A 15,961-nucleotide genomic window follows, 5' to 3' on the forward strand; every position below is an offset into this window, starting at 1 on the left:
CCTTTTCACTCTCCCTCCCGTTTCCCTTTCTCTCTATCATAATTACTTTCTCACATCCTCTCCTCTTTTCCTCTCTCTCTCTCTTCATCCTCTCCCACTCTCCGTCCCCTTTCTTTCTCTCTTCATCCTCTCCCACTCTCCGTCCCCTTTCTCTCTCTCTCTCTCTCTCTCCATCCTCCCCCTCTCTCTTCATCCTCTCCCACTCTCGTCATCCTCTCCCACTCTCCGTCCTCCTTCTCTCTTCATCCTCTCCCACTCTCCTATCTCTTTCATCCTCTCTGTCTGTCTGTCTGTCTCTCTCTCATCCTCTCCAACTCTCCGTCCCCCTTTCCCTTCATCCTCTCCCTCTCTACGTACCTCTCTCTTCATCCTCTCCCACTCTCCTCTCTCTATTTTTCATCCTCTCCCACTCTCTGTCCCCCTCTCTCTTCATCCTCTCCCATTCTCCTCTCTCTGTCTTTCATCCTCTCCCACTCTCCGTTCTCCTCTCTCTCTCTTCATCCTCTCCCACTCTCCGTACCTCTCTCTCTTCATCCTCTCCCATTCTCCTCTCTCTCTCTTCATCCTCTCCCACTCTCTGTCCCCTTTCTCTCTCTCTTCATCTTCCCCCACTCTCCTCTCTCTGTCTTTCATCCTCTCCCACTCTCTGTCCCCCCTCTATCTTCATTATCTCCCAATCTCCGTTCTCTTATCTCTCTCTTCATCCTCTCCCAATCTCTGTCTGCCTTCTCTCTCTCTTCATCTTCTCCCAATCTCCGTTCTCCCATCTCTCTCTTCATCCTCTCCCACTCCACCCTCTCTCTCCCTTCATCCTCTCCCACTCTCCTCTCTCTATTCATCCTCTCCCACTGTTCATCTTCTCCCACTCTCCTCTCTCTCTCTTGATCCTCTCCCACTCTCCGTCCCCCTCTCTCTTGATCCTCTCCCACTCTCTGCTGCCCTCTCTCTCTCCATCCTCTCCCACTCTCCCTTTCTCTCTTTTCATCCTCTCCCACTCTCTCTCATTTCATTTTCTCCCACTCTCTCTCTTCATTTTCTCCCACTCTCCTCTCTCTTTTCATCCTCTCCCTCTCTCTTCATCTTCTTCCACTCTCCGTCCCCTTTCCCCTTCATCCTCTCCCGCTCTGTCCCCCCTCTCTCTTCATCCTCTCCCACTCTCTGCCCGCTCTCTCTTTTCATCTTCTCTCACTCGCCTCTCTCTTCATCCTCCTCCTCCTCTCTCTTCATCCTCTCCCACTCTTTGTCCCCCTCTCTCTTCATCCTCTCCCACTCTTTGTCCCCATCTCCCTTCATCCTCTCCCACTCTCCTCTCTCTGTCTTTCATCGTCTCCCACTCCCTGTCCTCTTCCCCCTTCACTGGACGTTTTGTCTCTCAATGAAAAATAGCTTATTTTTCAAGAAATAAAGTATCTATACATGAGTAGAACGTGACACGAAAACAAGACCCCCCCCCCCCCCCTCTAAGAAATCACTATCTAGATTCAAATTTCAGAATCTTAGAGACACTGGTAATTATTCATCAGAATGTGCATGTTTGCGAGCCGGCCCGACTCGTGTTTGCGCATGTCACTTTTTACCTTCCTCGTGTGGAGAGTTTTCGTTGTAACACGCGTCGGCTGCCCATGGCTGGACGGCAATTTTCTGATTAATGGTGAACAGCAGTTCCCGAACATCCGTTAAATCCCTGACAAAAGATAGCTATCGAATTATCACTGCATTATGCTTTTCTGATTATTCGTCTCATGTATATTCTGGTAAACAGACAACGTATAATATCGACATCAATAGAGCACTGCTATGATTAGTTTCATTTGCGGTATACTAACTGTAATATCCCATTTAATAAAGCATATCGTAAAGGCAGCATTACATCTTCTGAATTGTATTTTTTTGAAATTCAACAAATATCTGTTATGAAAAAATATATATCTGGGTGTCGAATGTTTCAAACCATAGCTTGTAGAAGAGCAATGCGCCTGTGAGGTTAATAAAGCCCTACTCAGTAAATGCTATTTATTCCCAGAGAATATGAAAGTCATTGTTCTGCTTCCCGCGTAACAAGATACTTATAGATGTCATTGGCCCCAGGTACCCAGAGGAATAGAACCAGCAGACGTAATTTAACATTGTGTGGTGGGTGTAAACGACCAGACTAATAATACATGTATATAACCTCTTAGAGCACTGAATTCCAATGTAATATTCAATGGAACATATCTCAGAAGGCCAGGATTTACCACATCAGCAAAATGCGCCAGGGATCTAATCCTTTAATCTTTTAATCCTAGTAATTTCACAGTTTATAATTTCAGGGAAAATACAGATACGTTGTGGTACTCTACAATAAATGTGTCCTCTAGTCTGAGTACTGTCTGTGATGACGTCACCGTTCTAACTGATTAAGTCTACAATAAATATGTCCTCTAGTCTGAGTACTGTCTGTGATGACGTCACCGTTCTAACTGATTAAGTCTACAATAAATATGTCCTCTAGTCTGAGTTCTGTCTTTCTGTGATGACGTCACCGTTCTAACTGATTAAGTCTACAATAAATATGTCCTCTAGTCTGAGTACTGTCTTTCTGTGATGGCCTCACCGTTCTAACTGATTAAGTCTACAATAAATATGTCCTCTAGTCTGAGTACTGTCTTTCTGTGATGACGTAACCGTTCTAACTGATTAAGTCTACAATAAATATGTCCTCTAGTCTGAGTTCTGTCTTTCTGTGATGACGTCACCGTTCTAACTGATTAAGTCTACAGTAAATGTGTACTGTCTTTCTGTGATGGCCTCACCGTTCTAACTGATTAAGATCATCTGCTTCCCTCTGTATGGAAACTTCGGAGATGTTGATTTGGGATTTGAATCCAAGAAATGGTTCGGATGTCCCCACATTGATAAGAACGTGGACACCTAAAACAAAAAATATCATCCACTGCATTAGAATTTATACCCCATGTATAATTAATATATAACGGAGAAAGGTGTCTTCACTCTGTATAACTAGGTGTGGACGGTAAGAATCTAAGTAATTAATATATAACGGAGAAAGGCGTCTTCACTCTGTATAACGAGGTATGGACGGTAAGAATCTAATTAATTAATATATAACGGAGAAAGGTGTCTTCACTCTGTATAACGAGGTATGGATGGTAAGAATCTAAGTAATTAATATATAACGGAGAAAGGTGTCTTCACTCTGTATAACGAGGTATGGACGGTAAGAATCTAAGTAATTAATATATAACGGAGAAAGGTGTCTTCACTCTGTATAACTAGGTGTGGACGGTAAGAATCTAAGTAATTAATATATAACGGAGAAAGGCGTCTTCACTCTGTATAACTACATAATGTAGGTATGGACGTTAAAAATCTAAGTATTTCTATTTTCAGACAAATTCACTTTTCTTTACCGTCCGTTCGTTACTTTTGACGATACTCCATATTTGGTAATGATTACGCGGACTGATGGTACTAATAAACCGGATCAAACTAGTTTGCAACAAACATGCATTCATTGTCTATGATGAAAGCAATGTCATATTTCAAAAGAAATATAAGAGATAAGATTCCGTGAATGTAAATCTCAGATATTGACACACAGCATCTATTATTTGTCTTACCGGACTGTAAGGGAAACATTTTCTGAAGTCGGAGGGTCTGGAAGAGTTCCACCTCCAGCATTTCTAGACAGGCCGAGTACATGTTGTACAAGCGCTCTAAGTGTTTTGCGTCCTCTTCGCAAACATTCTTCCTTAAAAAAAAAAGACTTTTTTTTACAATTCGAAACCATGGTCATCCATGATATATCATGGCTATATTCTTATAAAACTGATAGCAAGCGGTGTATGCCCACGTCATTTTTCTGTTATAAACCTTTGTTGTATCACTGCGTTAATTTCTCGATATACAATTGTAGGCACTTTGACGCGAAGGTGACCTTTCAACTTGGCATAAAGGTAAACTGTAATATCTAAGAGGGTATAAAACACTGGAAGCTGGAGTGAAATTTGTATAATCAGTGAATCCGAATAGGTACACTGTACGAAAGCCTCTTAGTATCATACATGTATGAAAGAAAGAAATTCACCTTCCACTATCTCGTAATTACGACATAATTATCTCGGGATTAAGAGAAAATGTATCAAAATTACGAGAAAATATATAAGTATTGGCCACCTGATATCTTTATATAAGCTCTTCTCTTTGTGTCATTGTTCTCTGAATGGTGTTAAATCACATTCCATGTAGAGCATTAGAATAATCAGAAAGTTACCACCGAGTGAACACGGACACAGGCTTTCAACCGTCGGAAAGTTATTGAATGAAAACAAATAAACTTTGTCATTGTTCTTTGTTTCTATCGCACGTATAACTACCATTTTAGTATACATTTGTTCCTGAAAACAATCTTCAAATGTTGATATAAGTTATGTGACAATGAGTTATTGATAAAGGTGTTACTTTCTCGTTTTCATTTTCCCCTGTGTTGACTTTTCATCTCCCTTTTCCGCACAGGACTAAACCCATTTTGAGCCCGAACTTTCTGATACCATAAATATATATCTTTATAGTTACAATGAGGTTCGGGTCAAAACGGACTTAACCCATGTGCTTTTACGTGTAATTGACAATGTCAAAGTCACCGCGATATAGTCTAGATTGAAAAGATTAAAAATCCAAACTTATTTCAATAAGTGTCATTCAGATCCAGATATGTGGATCAGTGCCGGATGCTACACGTACATTTGATAATGGTGAGAGTTTGTGTCGGTACATATTGTGGAAGTAGTCATGTAACAACTCTATCTATACAGGTTTCACACCTCCAGTTTACAATCCTTGGAATTGGAGATCAAACCGTAATAAAACAAGAATAAACACCTGTCGATCTGACAATTTTTGGTTTTTAAAAACACGAAAATAGACGTACAAATAATCCGGCTTTAATGATATTAGTCTTTGGTTATTGTATAACCCGATGAAAGAAACAAAACCCATAAGAAATGTGCGTAAACATATGCATTTTATATTTCTAAAAATGTGTGTCCGGAACCAAAATTATAACTGGAACTAAACTCAAGCGGACCGAAACGTAAAATATAGCCCGGAACAAAAATTATAGGTATTTAGCGTTCCGGCGGGAACGCTAAACTATCCGTAACTAAATTATGCAACACCCGACGACAATATGTACCGACACACTTTGAATAAGATCATTTTGATTTGCTCACCAAGCACAAAGAGGACATGGTAACTTGTTGAGAGTATCTTTTTATTTCAAATAATTGATCGTTAAAATATCATCTCAAAATGGCAAAATAACGTTTCGATGAAATTATTGACATCGCACCTTTTCCTCATTTATCAAATCAAACGCTTTCAAGACTATTCATAAGTTGTGCAGCTCGGCTTTATATACATTAGATAGTTATCTCGAAATTAGGAGATATTTACTCGTAATTTCGAGATAATTATCTCGTAATTACGAGGTATTTTCTCGTAATTAAGAGATAATGGAATGTGAATTTATTTTTGTTTTTTTACATGATACTAATAATGGGCTTTCGTAAATAGGAAGGAATTATACATGTTTTTTCCAGGTTTTTCACAGCCACATTAGACATTTATTCTGGATATCTATACTTTGTTATAAAACTAAGTTTCCTATCCAAGTACCTTTATACGATGTTGATATCTATATTTTGTTATAAAATTCATTTTCGTATCTAAGAACGTTTATACAATATTGATATCTATATTTTGTTATAAAAATTCCTTTTCGTATCTAAGAACCTTTATACAATGTTGATATCTATATTTTGTTATAAAATATATCTATATTTTTTATTTTTATTTTTTATTATTATTTTTTTTTTTTATAAAATTCATTTTCGTATCTAAGAACGTTTATACAATGTTGATATCTATATATTGTTATAAAATTCATTTTCGTATCTAAGAACGTTATACAATGTTGATATCTATATTTTGTTATAAAATTCATTTTCGTATCTAAGAACGTTTATACAATGTTGATATCTATATATTGTTATAAAACTCATTTTCGTATCTAATAACCTTTATATAATGTTGATATCTATATATTGTTATAAAATTAATTTTTGTATCTAAGAATTTTTATACAATGCTGGAAGGTCACTCGTGCGTAACGGTACTTATATCGAGAAATTAACGCAGCGAAAAAGCAAAGGAAAGACGATGTTGAATGTAGATATTTAATTATCTACAGCAGAGGGAAACTGAACCTTGATTAATTACAAACAATACAGGGAAATCTATATTTTAATCAACTCTCTTCGCTTAATCATATATCTGAGATCATTAATATCATAATCAGGATACACGATTTCCCGGATAAATATGTAATTTCAAAATGACATTGTCGAATACTACTGTCAAATATGCTGAAAAACAGATCATCTACCTGAGTATGAAAAATTACCTTTGTTTTTAGGTCTTTGTTACCTAGCGATAGGATATTCGCCTTTATTAACTGTAATCTCGGAGGACATTTCACTTTAAATCAGAACCAAGCAACAAAAGTGACAATTATTGTGAATCATGGACGACACATGCTTCATTCCTGACATCAAGTTACAGGATCGGACGTGAGATGGAAGAAAAACACTCAAATTCCGAAAAGTATACTTAATTTTTCGCATTTGTTAGGGGCCAAGTTAGGCTCGCTCCTACAACAAAACTGAAAATCATCTAGGACTTTCAAAATAGCGAAAACCTATAAGGAATTTTAAAACATCTTGTAGAAAATCTTCTTGTTTTCAAATGAGACAATGGTTTTGATTGTCTAGTTAGCGTTTCACTGATAGACATTTTAATCAAAATTTCATTATTTGGACATCATTTAGGTCTGGTTGACTTGGGAATTAAAACAAAGGGCTTAATCATACCATTGTGAATTCGAAAGTCGTACCGGAATTTATTGCTACATGAAAGAGGACGGACACCAACTCAACAGAATCTATAGTTCGGTATCAATACGTTAGTCGTGTATGTAATTGAGATTTATATTTAAAGGAGCAGACTGTTGTTTTAAATAAAATACTCCAGCCGTTATCAAACCTGAAGCAGTTGCTCTTAATACCTGTTAAGGATAGACATTTTAGCTATGATTGTAAGAGTTTTACTTACTTCCTTAAAGCAGGTATCAATTTATGTTTGTTTTGGCGCGCTATCTCGAACGCCCTCTGGCGGATGTGTTTGAGCTCATCGCGCAGGTCCAATGTATCCTGACTTCCGCCTAGGGCAACAACCAAGGTACAGTATTGCGCAGTCTCGTGATTCAGATCGTTAACCAGCTACAATTCATGACAGCAGTTGATTATCAAAATATAAAGTTTCTTGCAATATTTAGTATGAATGTGAGTTTTGTTTTCAATTTTAGACGATAGCAAGTTTTAAAAATATACATACATGTATTTCAATGAATAAAAGATATGGACAAACTCAGTTATTTTCTATGATTAACCGATTGCAGATTATTATTTAGACGAACCTTTGTTATCTCTTGTTTCAGGTTGTTGTCGATTTTCTCCGTCCTGCAATCTTCTACTAGAGAGAACGACGTAAGTTGTACTAGGTTACCTCCCTTGTTTGTGACGTATCCTGCCACAGCCGAGGTCATGATCTAATGCGCTCATTCTGGCGGGTTACTTGGTTAGAAAATTGTGTTCGAATGCTATCACTTTCTGAGATAACGATATCGCTAGGGATACCTGTAACGCGGATCCACACTTCAAGTCTGTTTTCACCTATGGTAGCGGTATCCACGAAGCGTGAGTGATCCGAACTGAAAAACATAAGCATAGAAACATCGATTTCTCCTTGTTGTTTATGTAAGTATGTATATACCCCGCCTAAAACCACGTGAACCTATGCATAACTGGATTCCATCTGTGTTATAAATCAATGCAATGTATCAAAAGAAATCGTCTGCTTATTAGCGCTGTCTTAATTTTCCAGCTCGCAATTCCCTTAATTAACTTTTTTAGTGAATTCATTCCCTGGTGATGAGTAAGTCATCAACTAATGGGAACGGTCAGATCTACTCTTATTTCTTGTCTCCAGAAACACACACACCAAGAGCTTCATCAATGAGGAGGTGGCCGTTGGAATAGGATTTGTTGTTTTCAATGCTTTCTTTAAACATCCTCCCGAAATTGAAGTAAATCCCTGCAGATCAGTTGATGTAGGACGAGATTTTAACTATCCGTATAATGTTTTCATCCTTATAATTATTTGAGACGGGTAACCTTGCGGATTCTGATTGTTTAAGCACAATGGCAGTTCTGTTCCGGAATTAGTGTTATGGCTAATATAAAACACTGTCAAGAATGATATATGGATCACATATCAGACTTCATTTCTCACAGTTTTATGTACACAAAATAAGCGAAATGCATCTAAAATAGCTACTTTTAATTTACATTTTTGTTAAAACAAACAGACATGTTCTTTCATGTATAATGGTTAACTGTAGTATAGTTTAAGTCAAGTCGTGTACAAGACACCGTGTATAATAACTATAGTACTATATAGTCATGTACAAGATATCGTGTTTAACTATAGTACTATAAGTCATGTACAAGATACTGTGTTTAACTATAGTACTATAAGTCATGTACAAGATACTGTGTTTAACTATAGTACTATAGACACATGTACAAGACACCGTGTTTAACTATAGTACTATAGAGTCATGTACAAGATACCGTGTTTAACTATAGTACTATAGAGTCATGTACAAGATACCGTGTTTAACTATAGTACTATAAGTCATGTACAAGATAACGTGTTTAACTATAGTACTATAAGTCATGTACAAGATACCGTGTTTAACTATAGTACTATAGAGTCATGTACAAGATACCGTGTTTAACTATAGTACTATAGACACATGTACAAGATATCGTGTTTAACTATAGCACTATAAGTCATGTACAAGATATCGTGTTTAACTATAGTACTATAAGTCATGTACAAGATATCGTGTTTAACTATAGTACTATAAGTCATGTACAAGATATCGTGTTTAACTATGGTACTATAGACACATGTACAAGATATCGTGTTTAACTATAGTACTATAGATTCATGTACAAGATATCGTGTTTAACTATAGTACTATAGAGTCATGTACAAGATATCGTGTTTAACTATAGTACTATAGAGTCATGTACAAGATATCATGTTTAACTATAGTACTATAGAGTCATGTACAAGATATCGTGTTTAACTATAGTACTATAAGTCATGTACAAGATAACGTGTTTAACTATAGTACTATAAGTCATGTACAAGATACCGTGTTTAACTATAGTACTATAGAGTCATGTACAAGATACCGTGTTTAACTATAGTACTATAGAGTCATGTACAAGATACCGTGTTTAACTATAGTACTATAGAGTCATGTACAAGATATCGTGTTTAACTATAGTACTATAAGTCATGTACAAGATACCGTGTTTAACTATAGTACTATAGAGTCATGTACAAGATACCGTGTTTAACTATAGTACTATAGAGTCATGTACAAGATATCGTGTTTAACTATAGTACTATAAGTCATGTACAAGATACCGTGTTTAACTATAGTACTATAAGTCATGTACAAGATACCGTGTTTAACTATAGTACTATAGAGTCATGTACAAGATATCGTGTTTAACTATAGTACTATAAGTCATGTACAAGATATCGTGTTTAACTATAGTACTATAGAGTCATGTACAAGATACCGTGTTTAACTATAGTACTATAAGTCATGTACAAGATATCGTGTTTAACTATAGTACTATAAGTCATGTACAAGATATCATGTTTAACTATAGAGTCATGTACAAGATACCGTGTTTAACTATAGTACTATAGAGTCATGTACAAGATACCGTGTTTAACTATAGAGTCATGTACAAGATACAGTGTTTAACTATAGTACTATAGAGTCATGTACAAGATACCGTGTTTGACTATAGTACTATAAGTCATGTACAAGATACCGTGTTTAACTATAGTACTATAGAGTCATGTACAAGATACCGTGTTTAACTATAGAGTAATGTACAAGATACCGTGTTTAACTATAGAGTCATATACAAGATACAGTGTTTAACTATAGTACTATAGAGTCATGTACAAGATATCGTGTTTAACTATAGAGTCATGTACAAGATATCGTGTTTAACTATAGTACTATAAGTCATGTACAAGATACCGTGTTTAACTATAGAGTCATGTACAAGATACAGTGTTTAACTATAGTACTATAGAGTCATGTACAAGATACCGTGTTTAACTATAGTACTATAGAGTCATGTACAAGATACCGTGTTTAACTATAGAGTCATGTACAAGATATCTTGTTTAACTATAGTACTATAGAGTCATGTACAAGATATCGTGTTTAACTATAGTACTATAGAGTCATGTACAAGATATCGTGTTTAACTATAGTACTATAGAGTCATGTACAAGATATCGTGTTTAACTATAGTACTATAGAGTCATGTACAAGATATCGTGTTTAACTATAGTACTATAAGTCATGTACAAGATACCGTGTTTAACTATAGTACTATAGAGTCATGTACAAGATACCGTGTTTAACTATAGTACTATAGAGTCATGTACAAGATATCGTGTTTAACTATAGTACTATAAGTCATGTACAAGATACCGTGTTTAACTATAGTACTATAAGTCATGTACAAGATACCGTGTTTAACTATAGTACTATAGAGTCATGTACAAGATATCGTGTTTAACTATAGTACTATAAGTCATGTACAAGATATCGTGTTTAACTATAGTACTATAGAGTCATGTACAAGATACCGTGTTTAACTATAGTACTATAAGTCATGTACAAGATATCGTGTTTAACTATAGTACTATAAGTCATGTACAAGATATCATGTTTAACTATAGAGTCATGTACAAGATACCGTGTTTAACTATAGTACTATAGAGTCATGTACAAGATACCGTGTTTAACTATAGAGTCATGTACAAGATACAGTGTTTAACTATAGTACTATAGAGTCATGTACAAGATACCGTGTTTGACTATAGTACTATAAGTCATGTACAAGATACCGTGTTTAACTATAGTACTATAGAGTCATGTACAAGATACCGTGTTTAACTATAGAGTAATGTACAAGATACCGTGTTTAACTATAGAGTCATATACAAGATACAGTGTTTAACTATAGTACTATAGAGTCATGTACAAGATATCGTGTTTAACTATAGAGTCATGTACAAGATATCGTGTTTAACTATAGTACTATAAGTCATGTACAAGATACCGTGTTTAACTATAGAGTCATGTACAAGATACAGTGTTTAACTATAGTACTATAGAGTCATGTACAAGATACCGTGTTTAACTATAGTACTATAGAGTCATGTACAAGATACCGTGTTTAACTATAGAGTCATGTACAAGATATCTTGTTTAACTATAGTACTATAGAGTCATGTACAAGATATCGTGTTTAACTATAGTACTATAGAGTCATGTACAAGATATCGTGTTTAACTATAGTACTATAGAGTCATGTACAAGATATCGTGTTTAACTATAGTACTATAGAGTCATGTACAAGATATCGTGTTTAACTATAGTACTATAAGTCATGTACAAGATACCGTGTTTAACTATAGTACTATAGAGTCATGTACAAGATACCGTGTTTAACTATAGTACTATAGAGTCATGTACAAGATATCGTGTTTAACTATAGTACTATAAGTCATGTACAAGATAACGTGTTTAACTATAGTACTATAAGTCATGTACAAGATACCGTGTTTAACTATAGTACTATAGAGTCATGTACAAGATACCGTGTTTAACTATAGTACTATAGAGTCATGTACAAGATACCGTGTTTAACTATAGTACTATAAGTCATGTACAAGATACTGTGTTTAACTATAGTACTATAGAGTCATGTACAAGATACCGTGTTTAACTATAGAGTCTTGTACAAGATATCGTGTTTAACTATAGTACTATAGAGTCATGTACAAGATATCGTGTTTAACTATAGTACTATAGAGTCATGTACAAGATATCGTGTTTAACTATAGTACTATAGAGTCATGTACAAGATATCGTGTTTAACTATAGTACTATAGAGTCATGTACAAGATATCGTGTTTAACTATAGTACTATAAGTCATGTACAAGATACCGTGTTTAACTATAGTACTATAGAGTCATGTACAAGATACCGTGTTTAACTATAGTACTATAGAGTCATGTACAAGATATCGTGTTTAACTATAGTACTATAAGTCATGTACAAGATAACGTGTTTAACTATAGTACTATAAGTCATGTACAAGATACCGTGTTTAACTATAGTACTATAGAGTCATGTACAAGATACCGTGTTTAACTATAGTACTATAGAGTCATGTACAAGATACCGTGTTTAACTATAGTACTATAAGTCATGTACAAGATACTGTGTTTAACTATAGTACTATAGAGTCATGTACAAGATACCGTGTTTAACTATAGAGTCTTGTACAAGATATCGTGTTTAACTATAGTACTATAGAGTCATGTACAAGATACTGTGTTTAACTATAGTACTATAGAGTCATGTACAAGATATCGTGTTTAACTATAGTACTATAGACACATGTACAAGATATCGTGTTTAACTATAGTACTATAAGAGTGATATGTACATGTATTATCACAGTTATACATGTATTTGATAAATTGTCTGTAGCTTACTGCATACAGATAAACGAGATGTCTTAGTTCATATTGAAGGGTCCTCGAATCTGATTTTCGAGGACCAATCACGTTTAGAGATCGTCATAGGGGAATAAAGGCTACAATACGGTATTTCTCGTCCGTCATAGTGATTATGTGCTGACTAAATATGCCGATAAAATTCATTTTCCACCGAAGTGGTGTTTACAGTTTTAAAACTCTCTCTCTCTCTCTCTCTCTCTCTCTCTCTCTCTCTCTCTCTCTCTCTCTCTCTCTCTCTCTCTCTCATTTTCAGATGACAAAAATAGGGCCAAAGTTTCTGTTTGCTGCTGGTGTGTCTGTGAGTGGAAGTTGTACTATATTGTTTGGGTAAGTCTCTCTCTCTCTCTCTCTCTCTCTCTCTCTCTCTCTCTCTCTCTCTCTCTCTCTCATTTTCTCTCTCTCTCTCTCTCTCTCATTTTCTCTCTCTCTCTCTCTCTCTCTCTCTCTCTCTCTCTCTCTCTCTCTCTCTCTCTGATTCTCTTATACATGTACATGTATATAAGAAAAAATCTATAAAGAAAAAATGAAAGATACATTTAATCTGAAGACAGATACTGTTAAAACTTTTGGATATCAGGGATGGAATTGGTATAAGCTGTGAAGGATACTTAATATATTATGTAGGAAATCAATCACTTGATCTTATCAATTGTGATCTTACACAGTTGTAGTAATGAACAAAATGTAATTCTATCTCACCACTTGCACAATATTTCATTATAGATTAAGCAAGTTACCGATGAGTGCGCCTCCCGTTTACTTTCTACTTCCTTTAAGTGTGAGTGTTGATGAATCAAGAAAAACCGCCAGGGGCACAGGAAAGCGTTGGAATGTTTGTTTGAATTTCCGAATTAAATACAACTTTTCAGTGACTATTGGCAAGGAAGACATTTTATGAGATCAATGGCATAAACTGAAATGTCAGAAAGCTTTAAGAAAATGTCGATCGGGAATATATTTGCTGATGAATAGCTATTTTGACTATAAAACATCAAATATTAGCAGGGCAATGTAACTTAAGTTTAATCTAGTATCTTGTGTCACGAATTGTTTAATTACAATTTGAAAGAAATAGCATTTTTAAGATCTCTAAGCAATTGTATAGGAGCATGTTGGCGCCCGGTGAGAAAAAATAATTTATCTGGCGGCCGCCATTTACGTTTTTGATTGCCGTCACTTAAGGTAGAGACCGATAGCAACCACGTGATCAGTAAAAATCGTGTATTTTCACGTGAAATTATTTTTCGGAATTCCGTACATCGCCATAGAGTAGTTGAAAAACAAAAAGGGGTTCCGAAAGTACAAGGTGTTGCTGTGACTGAATCGATGATTAAGAGGGTCGTCTCGACGAAAGATATAGAAATTTGGCCATAGTTTAGATTAGGAATACGTCAATGTAATAATAGTGGACTAAATGTTTCGTCCGTGCAGAATGGCACTTTTTACCTCACGAAATTCACCACCATGCATAGCTGAGATGCGCTACGTAAACAAAGTTGTTGATGTAGCGTGATCGTGATGTCCGAGTGCTGCGAGTTTCAATACTGTTTATGTAGTCATTGAGAGTTTAAACAAAGTTTCTTCTGAGAAGAGGAATTCGATGGATGCATTCAACGTGGACAACGAAATCATAATTTCGTTTGGTAAGTGAAAAAAATGGCAAATTGAATTTGTATTCAACCCACTTTTCCTCTGCTATTTCACAACGCGATTTTATAATAACATCTATAAACGCACAATTTGGAGCTGTTTCATTTTTTGTGTATTTATGTATTCCATATGTGCCCAAAATATAACTCCTACATGTGCATGTAATTGTAAATGGATGTCATGTATATGCCAGATTTGAAAAAAAACCCAGGGCGCTCACAAGTTTGAGAGGGGGGGGGGGGGGGGGTTGCACTAAAATTCTAAGCATCATCCTAAGGACCAGTGCAAGTTGAAATGGGCTTCCAGCCAACAACTTCAACAGCAATTTGCCATGAAAATCAGCAAGAAAGGTACAATATTTTCTATCTTAGTAAGATAGAATTTTTCATTTTAACACCAGACATTTATAAAGACAATTCTTAGTATATTAGATATTCAATATTTGAATATACAGAATATATTTTTTATAACAGGTACTTCATTTACATTGATGATGTCATATCCCCTGGACCCCACAACTTCACAGGTTACAGAGAAAATTCAAGAACTTCTGCAAAATGTGGGACTTGGATAGAATCAATAATGTATTTGTGAGCCCAGAGCAATGGATATATTGTGCAACATACTAAAGTGTGAATTTAATGGAAAACAAGTACATGTACTACATGTCTTTTTTAAAGACAATAATATTGTATAAATATAGAGGAAGTGTCATTGTTGATTATTCTAAGTTTTTGATATATCAAATTCAGTAAACATTTCTAAATGAAAATAAAATACCAATTTTATAACTTTAATCAATGTGTTTGAATTTCTCATTTTCTAACCCACCCCACCCCACCCCCGTTACACACACTCAGTGATACTGTGAATGCAATATGCATGCATTCTAAGTTATCCAAGCGAGTTTTTGTTTCAGTGTGAGACTACAAGTAGGACTCATAAACTTATGAAGAGACATATATATTTGTGAGAGCAAGATAGCTGATATGAGCCTTGAGATCAATGGGTCGAGCCGCGGTGGTGGTCTAGAGGTTAGAGCGTTCGCCCCCTATGCGGAAGGCCAGGGTTCGAATCCCGGCCGCGACAGACCTGAGTTGTTGAAATAGGTAGTGACAGTTCCATTGCCAAACGCTCAGCATCAGGTGTGAATGTCACTGGTCCTCGGAGATGACCTTCAAAACGGATGCCCAGTGTCACAGTAGATGTGGCACGCTAAAGAACCCTCACTGCTCAATGGCCGTAAGCGCCGAGCAAAGGCCTAAATTTAAAGCCGTTCACCGGTCTTGGTAACGTCTCCATATGAGTAAAAAATTCTCGAGAGAGACGTTAAACAAGATACAATCAATCAATCCATGGGTCGATTGGGTGGAAATCTTTCCATTGATATTAAATATAAAGTTGTTATTTAAACATATTTGGTGCACTATGCTGTATAATCATATCAATTTCTTATAATAGGTAATCGTGTCTGGTTTTTATTATAAA

The 15,961-nt window shown here is 35.7% G+C and overlaps 1 protein-coding gene and 1 long non-coding RNA gene across 2 annotated transcripts in view; one reads left to right on the forward strand and one right to left on the reverse strand.

Annotated features, from left to right (window-relative positions):
* The window catches only part of LOC125651679 (regulator of G-protein signaling 9-binding protein-like), a 33,704-nt gene that overhangs the window by 3,308 nt on the left and 14,435 nt on the right, over positions 1–15,961 (reverse strand). The window contains exons 2-6 of the mRNA XM_048880381.2: positions 7,538–7,831; positions 7,174–7,340; positions 3,624–3,754; positions 2,796–2,913; positions 1,578–1,684 (exon numbers count right to left, since the gene is read on the reverse strand). Coding sequence (XP_048736338.1) covers positions 1,578–1,684; positions 2,796–2,913; positions 3,624–3,754; positions 7,174–7,340; positions 7,538–7,666 — 652 coding nt within the window. The 5' untranslated portion in view covers positions 7,667–7,831. The remainder of the gene's footprint in view (positions 1–1,577; positions 1,685–2,795; positions 2,914–3,623; positions 3,755–7,173; positions 7,341–7,537; positions 7,832–15,961) is intronic.
* On the forward strand, positions 14,006–15,270 carry LOC125651680 (uncharacterized). Its single transcript, XR_007361320.2, has 3 exons — positions 14,006–14,466; positions 14,739–14,823; positions 14,947–15,270. It is a non-coding gene; the product is annotated as an uncharacterized LOC125651680 (long non-coding RNA).

This window comes from Ostrea edulis, chromosome 5 (genome assembly GCF_947568905.1).
Source record: "Ostrea edulis chromosome 5, xbOstEdul1.1, whole genome shotgun sequence".
Lineage (NCBI taxonomy): Eukaryota > Metazoa > Mollusca > Bivalvia > Ostreida > Ostreidae > Ostrea > Ostrea edulis.